A 12,491-nucleotide genomic window follows, 5' to 3' on the forward strand; every position below is an offset into this window, starting at 1 on the left:
AAAACTTATTAATAGTCTATTCTTTATGAAGAATTCAAAGGAGCCTTGACACATTCATGACTATTGGTGCTAAGTAAATTAAGCAGAAACAAGAAAACTATTCATAATTTCAATAAAAAAGGAAACACACCCTAAATGTCACATAATTATAATGACCAAGCCAAACTTGTTTCTGAACAGATGAGAAAACATACTTCCTTCCATTGTTTGCCGAGAGAGAGAGAGAGAGAGACAGAGACAGAAAGAGGGAGGGGGAGAGAGAGAGAGAGAGAGAGAGAGAGAGAGAGAGAGAGAGAGAGAGAGAGAGAGAATGTGTGTGTGTTGGGGGGGAGGTATGAGGAGGAAGGACACATTAAGAGATGGTAGAACTGTGGCATCAAATTCAACCAGAAATAGGGGCCACTAAATTATACATGTCATTATGAATACTGAAGGCCACATATAGACTTAAGTTTTAAAATAAAACACTATTTTATCGTATTTTTATTTATTTTGTTAAATATTTCCCAATTCTATTTCCATCTGATTCGGGCTGAACTCAGGAGTGTTGTGGGCTATGAGTGTTTGATACTTCCAGTGGAAGGGACATTCAGAAATGAAGGCTACGTAAAAACAAAAAATGTGAATAAAAATGTTTTGAAATAAAACAAAATTACAAAAACAGTAGTTGATTCCATATTCTCAAGGTCTGTTTTCACCTTCCAAAATAGTTACTATCAGTCTATTTATCCTCTCCCTTAGCCAGAGAATTAGCGCACTTTATTAGCTGAATGCATAATCACCATTACAATAAATTATACTTCACAGAAACTACTACTCCCTTTGAGAAAAGAACTTGACTCAGGTATCATACAAGAATGAACATTTATTTGGCAAAACACCTTGTAGCAAAGAACACTAAAATTACACCATTTTTCTTACAAAACAAAATTAACCATATTCCCAATGTCCCCCCTTCTTCCCATCCTATCTCCAATTCCATAACTGAAGCAAAATTATCTGTAAACTGTATTCCTGGGGGAGGTAAAACAGGGAATCCAAAAAGACATGCAAAAACTTCCACAGGAAGACTGTATAAATCTGGCAGTATTTAAGTATACAATGGCCTTTATCTAGAACTCAAGAGTTACCTGAAAACCTGAATCTAACATGTTTTTTTTTCCTTTTGCTCAGAAAGCTACCATCTATTAAATACGAGATTGCACTTGTTACATATGTAGTCTGTTACATGTAACTGAAAACTAAAAAATGGACATATTAACCGGATTTCAAAACCAACAGGTAAATCACTTTATGTGAATGAGGACCTGTTTTGAGGCCATTCTTTACATTTCAATTCAAAACATACAATCAGCATCTGAATCTTCAGAATTTTCTAAAACCTTGAAAATTCCCACTTTCTCTTTAACTGGCACAGAGGCATTCATTTGATCTATGAAAGAAACAGAAAAATTAGTACCTTTTTTAAAAGTTATTTTCTAAATCAGAGGATATTCATAGTACAATTATTATCACTTTTAAATAGATTTGTATTCTCTTGAAAACTGCTAATATTCTCTAATAAAACTGCTTATGGGTTTAACAGCCTTATTTAACTTAATTTTCCACAGTATTTGCAAATTGGGAATAGTGCAGGACATCATGTGTGTTCACCAGCAATGTAAAGGATTATCTAGAATCACATGATCATTCTTTTCTCCTTTCTCTGAATGGATAAAAGCAACAAAGGCAGTTCATTACTATACTAGTTCTAGTCCCTATTCTCCCTCCCCTGAAGCAGTGGGGTATTTCCCTGTGCACCTCTAATTCCAATTAAGCAGATACACACTCGTAAGTGACTTTGGAAATTTCTTCTAATATAAAGTCTTCACCATCACTAGATCAATTTTCATGGTTAAGCTCTTTGAGAGTAGAAATATACCATGTTTGGTGTTTAGCAGGTAGGTGCTTTTAAAAATGATTGATCAGTGAAAATAAGACGACAGGATTATGTTATAATGCCATTTGATGTCTAGGCTGCAACATTACTGCTAACCTACCAAATGGTCAGCAGAGGATGAGAAAGCACAGCATTGCTCCCTTTGGGGGAGTTTTCACTTCCAATTATTCCTAAGTTAGAGTGATACTGGTAAAGCAAAAGTGTGTATATGAGTGGCAAATCAGGTCAGAAGTAGAGAATTTATACTCAACATATTAGCTCACCATCTGTTTATAATTATAGGATTGAATTAGATCCCATCTCTAAGAAGATTGCCAAACTATATGGGCACACAATGTTCAATGGCTATGCTAAAATCTGCTGCAGATGCACAAAATTTCCTTTCAAGGCTTAGGCTTATCAGAGAGTAAACTACAACCCCAACTATAATAAAAGCAATTTACAGGACTGAAAAAGATTATCTACTCTGTATAATGATCAAAAGGCAACTGCAACGGTGAGAAATAACTTGTTTAGTTTTTCATGTTACACTACACTGAAATCACAACTCCTAGGTCAGTTGCTAACTAAACAAGACTATTTGGATAATCGCTTAAATCTCAATGGCCTCAGTGTCATGTCAAATGAGAGGGATAAGGTAGAGGATTTCTAAAATTCCTTCCAGATTTAAAATTTCATTAGTTATTCAGGAGTGTGGCAGAAAAAAAAATAGCAGCTACCGTTCCCAAACTACCTTTCCCACTTAAGAGAACTGTTTTTGCCAGTGAAAATCCACTCAAACATGAAAAAACTTACCAATTAGGTCACTCCGATCCAGCAACAATTCTAAATCTTTATCACTGATAACTTTCTCCCTTGATCCTTTTACTTCCCTACAGAAAAAATATAGTGCATAATTTGATTAAAAAAAAAGTTTTAAAGATTTTTTTAAACTGAAGTTGGGAAAACAGTCTTACCTTTCATAGTCTCTGGATTTCAATAATTCCATCAATTCCTGAGGATCCAAGAAGGTCTTAGATTGACTTAATCCAGATTTTCCACCTTTAAAATGATCTACAAAAATTGAGAAGGAAATATAAAAAATGTGCCACCATTAAAATTTTTCCAAGTTAAATTAAAATACTGGAAAAAGAAACAAAGAATGTTGCCTAAATTTACAAAATGTCTAAGAGCTTAAAAGAAACATTAAAAAGGTCTAATTCCTAATTGTCTTTAAGACAATTTATGTATCACTGCTTACAAAAATAAAAGGCCACTATAAACAATAGTCTTACAAGCAACTTAAAATAAAAATTTTGTCCAGGCTATATAGTATAGCAATGAACATGTATACGTTGGCCAAATTACCTGACTAGCAATGGAACAAAATGTTTGCATATTCATGCAAATACTTATCTGCTAATGTTTTATGAAACCATAGTGTAGTACTGATACACACACTACAAATTTTGCATAGAGGTGGGATTAAAGTTAAAATTGAATTCCAGTGTAAATGAACTTTCAGTGAAAGGAATTATATAATAATTGTAGACAACAGACCTTTTCTATTAGGTAGCTGTGAGGAATTCTACCACGATTTCCTCATACATTAGTACTACATATGCAACTGTGCTTTATGATGACAACTTAAATGCCTCAATGTTACTTCAAACTACACATACCAAAAATAAGCCATCATTTGTTCCCCCAAACCCTAACTCTCATCCTCTAGACCAGATTTGTCAAATACATGGCTTGCAACACTCCCTGGTGCAGTTCAAGTCAGATTATAAAATAATTAGGAAATACTTAACAAAATAAACAAAAATACAATAGAACACAGATAATGTACTTAATATATGGGTTTTCAAAGTCAATATATTGCCCACAGGGATCCTTACAGACATTATAGTGGGGCCCACTTCTATTTGACTTTGACATCACAATTCAAGACCATCTCATTTCCGTTAACAGCTTTATTACTCACAGAGTTTGTAAGGAACTCAATAAGGATTGTTTACTTTTTATATAAAATATAAATATAAAACATTATGTCTAAGATTATTACTAGTAACTGAGTATTTTGAAAGAAAGATTGGGATAGACCTGAGTATGATATGATTTTAAAAAGTAAGATTGTTTAGGAAAAGGTAAACATCTTATACAAATGAGGTATGAGAGGAAGAACTGACATAGAAGAACTATATGAGGGAGGAAGACTGGTAGTTCTGGAACCCAATTCACATCGAGAATAGGTTAAAGGGAGAATACATACATACATACATATACACATACACACACACACACACACACATATGTATATGGGTATAAAAAAGTTCTAAATTCAAAAGAAATAAAACGCTAAGGGCATAGCAAGGGGGAAGAGGATTAGAGGGAATTTTAGAGGGAACACTACTCACATCAAATCTGAGTTAAAGAGAGAACAATACATATATTTAGAAGGGAATAAGTCTTCAAAATGTATAAAGAAATAAGAGGATGAGGGAATAGGATGGGGGGGAATGGAAGGTTGTCCTAGATTAATGGGAATGGGATAAAGAGGGAATAGCATATTTGGAAAACTATAAAAATCTTATAAATTCAGACAGAAACAAAAGGATGAATAGAGGAGAAATAAGGGAGTGATCTTTGTGGGGGGAGGATGGGTTAAGTAATTGGAGGGCAAGGTAGCAGGAGTCAGGAGGGATAGGAAATAAGATATTCACAAACATAAAGATCAGGAGTAGAATTTATTAGGGAGAAAAAAGAAGGGTTAGTAATCATGATCTCAAAGTTGAAGGTAAAACAGACTTAATCAAAAGAGAAAAAGGAAACCAGACTATACATATCATATTAATATTGTTTTAGACTATTTAAAATAACTAGACAATATAAGGTTGGAATATTGCTGTGGTGTAGGAAATGTTGAGCTGGTGGACTTAGGAAAATATGGAGAGACTTGGAGTTATGAGGGAAGATGTTACCCCACCCTCAGAAAAACAGCACAAAAGTATAGTGCAGTCTTACATATATGTACATATGTATGTCTACATGTGACATCTCTATATACGACTACAGATACCTAGTATATGTAAGTGTATTTATGTTTTTGGGTATATGTGTATATATGCGTGTGCATAAATATATCCACACAATTTTAATCTTCTTGGGGGGAATGGGGGGAGAGAGGAAGAAGGGGGTAAAAGAACAAAGTAAGAAGCACACAGCAGAGAACAAAAGAAAATTAACAAGAAGCAAAGGAAAGTTGGACAGCTGACTATATATGTAGTATTTCTTATATAGGCTTTCTTGAAATGGAAATTTATTGCTGTATGTTTTGCATCGTCTCTTACATTCTGCTGTGCACATGGCAATGTTTTTCTTTTCCTTTTCTTATTGTACATTCAAGTTTAAAATAAATTGATTTTTTCAGAATGTATTTATCTACACAGAAACATGTACTTGAAAAGCTTGGCTTCCCCATAATTTAGTACCAGTCCAATCACTTCATGTCTCCCTACCTCAGCTCTGTCCTCTAAATCCAGTTAGGAGAGAATAAAGACTTTTTTTTTTAAAGGCAAAGCACACCACTGCAGAGCAACTTACTGGGGAAAATATTAGCAACACAAAAATTCTGTTACAAAATTGTTAAGTTACTTTTGTGGATGATGAGTTTTTCCAGCCTTCTCTTGGCAGCCGCTCTCTCCACAATTTTCTGGTCAACAGTATTTGCTGTCACAAGACGATACACAACAACTGGTTTTGTCTGACCAATTCTGTGACACCTATCTTGAGCCTGAAGATCAGACTGAGGATTCTTGAAACAAAAGATATTCCAATAGCCATTAGCTTAAACTTCTAACAGAATCAATGTACAAAATCCTAGCAAAATCAAAAATGGAAGGTATAACAAACTTTAGACTACATTATTTGATTTTGCAGCTTTTCCTTCAGAGTGAGCCCTGAAAAAGTCACATTATCCAAAATTAGAGATTAATTTACTTCAAGTTCTACAAGTTTAAAAAAATGGTAATGTATATGAAATGTGTAGTTCTAAAATGGATATTGTATTTTATATGACAATTTAGGAAATGATTCATTAAAAACAAAGTCCTAATCTCCCTTCCTCCTTTACAGAGGTGAGAAATCTTGGGTATGGAATACTACAAAATATTAATATCACACTTTTTTTTTTAACATGTTGGCCAGTTTTACTGAACTTTAAAAAAATTCTATTATAAATAAAGGATGTTCTCTGGGAAGGGTTGGGGAAAGTATATATTGGGATAAGAATGTGCAGATATAAATTGGGAGATGTAGGTGATGTAAAATTAAAGTTACCAATAAAAATGTACTTTCTTAAAAAGTCTGTACAAGTTTTTTTCCAGCAAGAATTAAGAATGATAGAAAAATCCAATCTCAGTACCACCCAACTTACCCAATCACTATCATAAATGATAACTGTGTCTGCTGCAGTCAAATTAATACCTAGACCACCAGCTCGAGTACTAACTAAAAAGAGGAATACATCAGGATCTGTGTTGAACTTGTGCATCTAAAAGAAAAAAAGGAATTTAGTAAAAAGAAACCAAAACCTAAAACTGACAAGTATAGCAGAATCTTAACTATCTTGGATAAGCCAACTAAACTGAAATAGATTACAGCTTACGTCAGCATTTCAAAGACCCACAACTGGCCCTTCCACTATTGCAAATCACAATCTTTCTATATCTTCATGAGTTGCCATAGCTATAAAATTCATCCTCAGTGAAGCCAACCTGGTCATGAGCCTCTAACCTGAGGCCCAGAAAATATACAGACTTAATTTTGCATCCATTAATCTTTCAATTAATTAACTCAATCTCTGTTCTTTTGCATAGGGAATCTGTGTGCCCTGGGAAAAGCAGCAGGAAGTAGTATTCTACTTTTGGAGGGAACATCCACTGAAAGTAATCCAGCAGAATGATCTCACACAAACCAGAATAAACTCCAAAGGGAGATAAATGTTATCAGACTCAAAAAACCAGGGCTTTACAACATAGATTCCAATAAAGGTCATGTTGCTCTGCCTGCCTCACCCACACCCAGGAAAATATTCATAATGATGAAGAAGACAGAATTATACTTTCAGTGGAGAGAATGATGCAATTTTTTTACATGTCTGGTAGTCCTCTAAATTCCATTATCATTATTCGCATGCTAAAACATTCTCCTAATTAAGGAGGTGAAAACTGGACTAATTTTTGACCCTTTTATTTCCTTTCACCAAGTGCTACCCACTCTTCCTCTTCCCCTTCTTTTCCATTCCCAGTCTCAACAAACTACCAATCTAACTCAGAGGTGTCAAACACATGGCCTGCAAGACTTCAGAACCAGATTAAAATGTATTGGGAAAATATTTAACCAATTAAAAATACAACAGAACATAAATACTAATGTTAACATGATTTTCTAAGTCAATATGCAGCCCAAAGGAATCTTTATGTATGGTTTAGTGGCCCGTTCCTATTTGAGTTTGACACTGTGGATATAACTTATCTCCTCGTTCCTAAGCAACTCCCTATAATCCATCCTTCACAGGACCATCAAACTAATCTTCCTCAAACTCCAGTTTCACATCATTCCTCTCTCAATCTCATCCCCTACACCCCACCTATTTCTTCGGTGGCACATTTTCTACTAGATAAAATTTTAAGTTCCTTAGCTTGGTGTCCTAATTATCTGGTAAACTCCCTACCTGTCTCAACCCTGTCATGCTAACAATGAATCCTTTGGGCCAGTCAGGCCTATTCTACACTGTTCCCAGAACACAGAATGGCCTGTTACTGCCACTTTAATCAGGCTGTGCCCTCTGACTTCAAGGTCATTCCTACTTCTTCCTGTCTAAAACCTATGCATTCTTCAAGGCCCAAGCCAAGAACTGGCCCTTTAGCACACACTCCTATCTGGTATGTCCTATCTGTATTGTTTTCTCTTTAAGACTCACGCACAGGTAAACCCTAAGGTTATTTAATGTTTCAAAAAAATACTGTCAGGTAAACAACACTGCAGGGAGCCATCAGTTCCATAAAAAGTGTTACAAATGAGATACACAGAACACCACCTTTTGTTAAAATGAAATAAAGTTGTTACCACCCAATTACACTCACTGGCACAATCTTAGGAAGAGAATGCCTTTCTTATATTTTGTGGTTATCCTGAGTAGTAAGGTACTTACTACTTATACTTAAATTCTCACTAAATACTTGAACATTACATACATTGCCTTGACTCAGAAGAGTCATAGGAGGAACAACAATACCCACAGGAACAATACTTCTATTTTAGAATGTTATATTCTAAAGTACGGGAGAGGAAATAGCACAGCTTCATTACTAAGACAGTATTCCTTTTTTTCTTTTTCAAGTAATTCTTGTTTCTCCAGCTACTGTTATCTAGATGGGGTAGAGAAGAGAGGAGGCCTGGCTCAAGAATTCATGCATCCAAACAGCACAGTCAGGTACTGGTAGAAAGAACATTTTCAAAAAGCGAATCACGCAAACATGCCCTTACATTTTCTTCTCTTTCCACATAAGACATGGAGCCATCCAACCGGCTAAAGCTGTAATTTCTAAGATAACAGTAATCCATCAAAATGTCCAACATCATTGTCATTTGTGAAAAAAGCAGCACCTGAAAAGTACATATTACTGAGTGTTTGACTGATGGGATAAACAATCAATGAACAAAATCACTTTCCAATTAAATATAATACCTTATGACCCCTGTTTTTGAGCTCTGGAAGCATCCGATCCAGAATTAAGAATTTCCCTGAACTTGTCACTAATTCTTCATTAATCTTAAAGGTGGATTAAAAAGAACAGAATAAACATTAGTAACAAAATAAGCATCACATTTTAAATTGTTTTTTTCTTCAGTAAAAAGCACCAAGATCATGACAAATCATACTGAAAAGAGTAATCCACTTCCCCTACCCAATGTGTGAATCCTATATATAATATGTCAATATGCACAGTAGAGAACCAGGGAAACAATGCACACAGTGATGCCAAGGTAAAATAGCTTGGCCCTGAATAAGAATTCTGTAAACAAACCTCCTAACCTTATCTGCAGAAGTGAGAGACACCAAGCATGTCTCACAATGGGAGTCGCAGCTGATGTCTTGGTTAGTTTTGTGGTTTTTTCCCTTTCTCTTTTAATATTTTTCATAAAGAAAGGCTTGCTGGTTAGCGAATATGGACAGATATATTAAGAAATAGAAGTGATATAATGAAACCAATGCAAACAGCATTATGCCAGAGTAGAAAGGGATGTCTGCACAGGTAGGATTTAGGACAGAGAGTGGGAAGTAATCTAGAAACAGACGCGCATAAGGGATAAGTTAAGGCTCAATTTTTCTAAGCCTTTTTCGTAACTCACAGGGTTTCAGTAACACTAGAATGAGAATGTATGTAAAGCACTTCATAAATTTTTAAATACCACACAAATGCGCTCAAGGGAAATTCTGGCCTTTTTATATCAAGATGGCAAATTTCCAAAACAAACTTAAATGTACCTTTTAGGAGATGTAACGCTCTCAAGGGCCATACAAACTTAGTGGGAAAGGACTAAATCAATTTGTAGGCTCTTCAATAACTAGCACATTATTTCCTATGCATTGGCAACAAGATAAATAAATAATAAGGTAAAAAGCAAATGGATAAGCTGACTAAACCAAACAAAAAAAGTTAGTTTATACCTTTTTACCAACTTGAACACTAATTATAGTTGGTACCAGAAAGGTTCATTTTAATTTAGCCTGTACACAGACTGCTGGTACAGTATAGCAAAATAAGGAATTCTTTCTACAAGAAATAACTTTCAAGTTCAGAGTTAGGATTTTTGATGTAGCTACACATATACAGAAATTCAGCATTTAAGGTTCACATAAACATACTGAACTTCACTCTGATCCCCCTGAGGATTTTCCCTCCTCAACAAGATAGGAAGCATTATAAATGTTCCTAACAATATCTGCTTAAAGGATATATGCGGATGACAGTTCATGTGGCAACTTATACAGTCCAGTGGATAAAGGGCTGGCTGGTCTCAGTTAGGAAGACCAAACATTAAGTCCTGCCTCTGAAATATATTTACTTATAAAGCTCTTAGCACCCAAGTATTTAAGATTAAGACACAGATGAACATTAGGTCCAAGTTCCCCATATCAATGAAATCACAAAAGTTAAAATAAGTAACATCAAAATCATTAAGTTAGAGAAGTCAAAATAGCAAATGTTATTAGCCACTTACCTGAAATTCCTGTGTGACAGGATCTAAAGGGTACTCAATGAGGTATGGGTGATTACAACATTTTCGAAGAAGCATCATAATGTTTTGTAGCTTTAGGTTAACTTCTGATTCTATAGGAATACTCATTTCTACCACAGGTCTAGGAAAAGTACAAAGACATAAATACACAGCAGATATTAAAGGTACTTTTTGAAATAAACATACTTATTTAAATACACACCTTTGTGACTCCATTTCTGGTTGCATTTGACTGATCAATTTTTCTAACTCATCAGGCATATTATCATCATCAAATGTACTATAATTAATCAATTTTCTGCTTCGGCGCTTTGGTCTTCCTGTGGGACTCAGCTCAATAGTTTCTTTCTATAAGATATGAAGAAATACTTCCATGACAAAATATTTCTATTTTTTCCCCAAAATACATTATCTTATATAAATATCTCAAATCACAGGCCTCTTTGAAAAGCGCACCTTTTCACTATTTGTTTTTTCTTTCAGCATTATTTAACATTTAATGAGTGTCCACTGACTACACGGCACTAAATTATAAATTATAAATAATTTGGGGGCAAATTCTAAAGGCTAAGTTTCCTTGAGTAAATATATTTAATCCAAGAATGAAGAAATAACTAACATAGAAAAGAGTAAGACAGAATGGAAGCTAGATGAATTTGTTGAATTTGACTCTAAATAACTTGGCTAATAGGCACTTACACAAATGAATCTCATGACTTAGGGACAGAAATAACTCAAATTCCTATATAGTGCCTTTAAGATTTTCAGAACATTTTGCTTATATTTATTACCTCATTTATGCCACCCTAAGAGGGAGGTGCTTTTATTATCCCACTTTAAAGATAGATAAACTGAAACTGCTACAGACTCTTTCTGATGCTATGTATTTTTTTTTTTTGCTATGGGATTAAAGACTTGTACTATGGAACATGAAATTACCAGTCAGGACTCCTTATACAAGTGCCTGTACTGTCATTAACTAGCTATATAGTCCCAGACACGTAATTAATCTCTCTAAACCTGTTTCTGCAATTATAAAACAATGATTACACCTGCCCTAGATGACTAGAGGTGTTGAGGATCAAGTTAGATAATATATTAAAGCATTACAGCAAAACATATGTAGTAGTATATAAAGTTGAGAATTTTGCTTCATATTACTTCACTCAGCAACTTTCTGTACAGTTATTTTTTCGGGGGAAAGTAGTGGAGAGTTAAGAGTACTTTGTATAATTAGCAATGGCTTGGAAGGCTTCTCTTGAAGGAGAACAGTAAACACAACATGCTCAGTTGGCTAAAGGATAGAGCAAGGAAAAAATAGGGGAAAACAAAACAACTTCTATACCTCTCCTTATTACGTTCTCTCTACAGGAATAAAGTTAATGGGGTAATGGAAAAAACGCTAGTGTCAGAGGACCTGGATTCCCCTCCTGGCTCTGACATTTACTACCTAAGTTGAATAAGCAAGTCATTGAACTTCTCTGGACCTATTTCTTTGTTTTAAAAAAAAGTGTGTTAGGGGAGGTGGGAAGTTGGTGGTGGAAGAAGGTTGGCTTAGATGACCTCTGAGATCCTCTGACTCTAAGATAATAGGTTCGTGAGCTTCAACAGATTCATTTGCGTCAATCATGGAATTTTCTGTCTCCAGCTTCAAATTCATTTAAAATATACTTCCTATGATGCTACTTATAACTACAGTCTCTCTATATTAGATAGCAGCTAAGTGGCACAATGAATAGAGCACAAGGCCTGGAGTCAGGAACACCCCAGTTCAAATCTGATCTCAGACACTTACTAGCTGTGTGACTCTGGGCAAGTCACTTAACCCTGTTTGCCTCAAGTTTCTTGATCTATAAAATGAGCTGAAGAAGGAAATGGCAAACTCCAGTATCTTTGCCAGGAAAACCCCAAATGGGGTCACAAAATCGGACACAACTGAAACAAGTGAACAACAAACATAAATTCCACTTCAACAGATACCTTATTGCATCCAAACATTTTTGAAATTGTACGGTTTACAATTGCTGTATAGAAGGTTTCTTGTTTCTTTGAAAGAGGTGCATATACTACCACTTCTCGTTTAGGAGGAACCTCAAGTGCAACATCAGATTTTAGTCTTCTCAGTAAGAAAGGGGTTAGAATCTAGAAAAATAACAAAGGAGTAAGTAAATTAGATGAACCATTCTATAGCACAGTCCCCTTTTTTTCTTTATCCCTGGAATCCTAGTCTTCTCAGACCATTCCAGTTCAGACAAACCTCTTT

The 12,491-nt window shown here is 35.0% G+C and overlaps 1 protein-coding gene across 1 annotated transcript in view; it reads right to left on the reverse strand.

Moving 5' to 3' along the window:
- Nucleotides 1-847: 847 nt before the first annotated feature.
- Nucleotides 848-12,491, reverse strand: part of HELLS (helicase, lymphoid specific) — a 32,690-nt gene continuing 21,046 nt past the window's right edge. The window contains exons 13-22 of the mRNA XM_036736433.1: nt 12,209-12,370; nt 10,431-10,576; nt 10,211-10,349; nt 8,673-8,756; nt 8,471-8,590; nt 6,357-6,473; nt 5,576-5,735; nt 2,896-2,992; nt 2,735-2,811; nt 848-1,432 (exon numbers count right to left, since the gene is read on the reverse strand). Coding sequence (XP_036592328.1) covers nt 1,338-1,432; nt 2,735-2,811; nt 2,896-2,992; nt 5,576-5,735; nt 6,357-6,473; nt 8,471-8,590; nt 8,673-8,756; nt 10,211-10,349; nt 10,431-10,576; nt 12,209-12,370 — 1,197 coding nt within the window. The 3' untranslated portion in view covers nt 848-1,337. The remainder of the gene's footprint in view (nt 1,433-2,734; nt 2,812-2,895; nt 2,993-5,575; nt 5,736-6,356; nt 6,474-8,470; nt 8,591-8,672; nt 8,757-10,210; nt 10,350-10,430; nt 10,577-12,208; nt 12,371-12,491) is intronic.

This window comes from Trichosurus vulpecula, chromosome 8 (genome assembly GCF_011100635.1).
Source record: "Trichosurus vulpecula isolate mTriVul1 chromosome 8, mTriVul1.pri, whole genome shotgun sequence".
Taxonomy (NCBI): Eukaryota; Metazoa; Chordata; class Mammalia; order Diprotodontia; family Phalangeridae; genus Trichosurus; species Trichosurus vulpecula.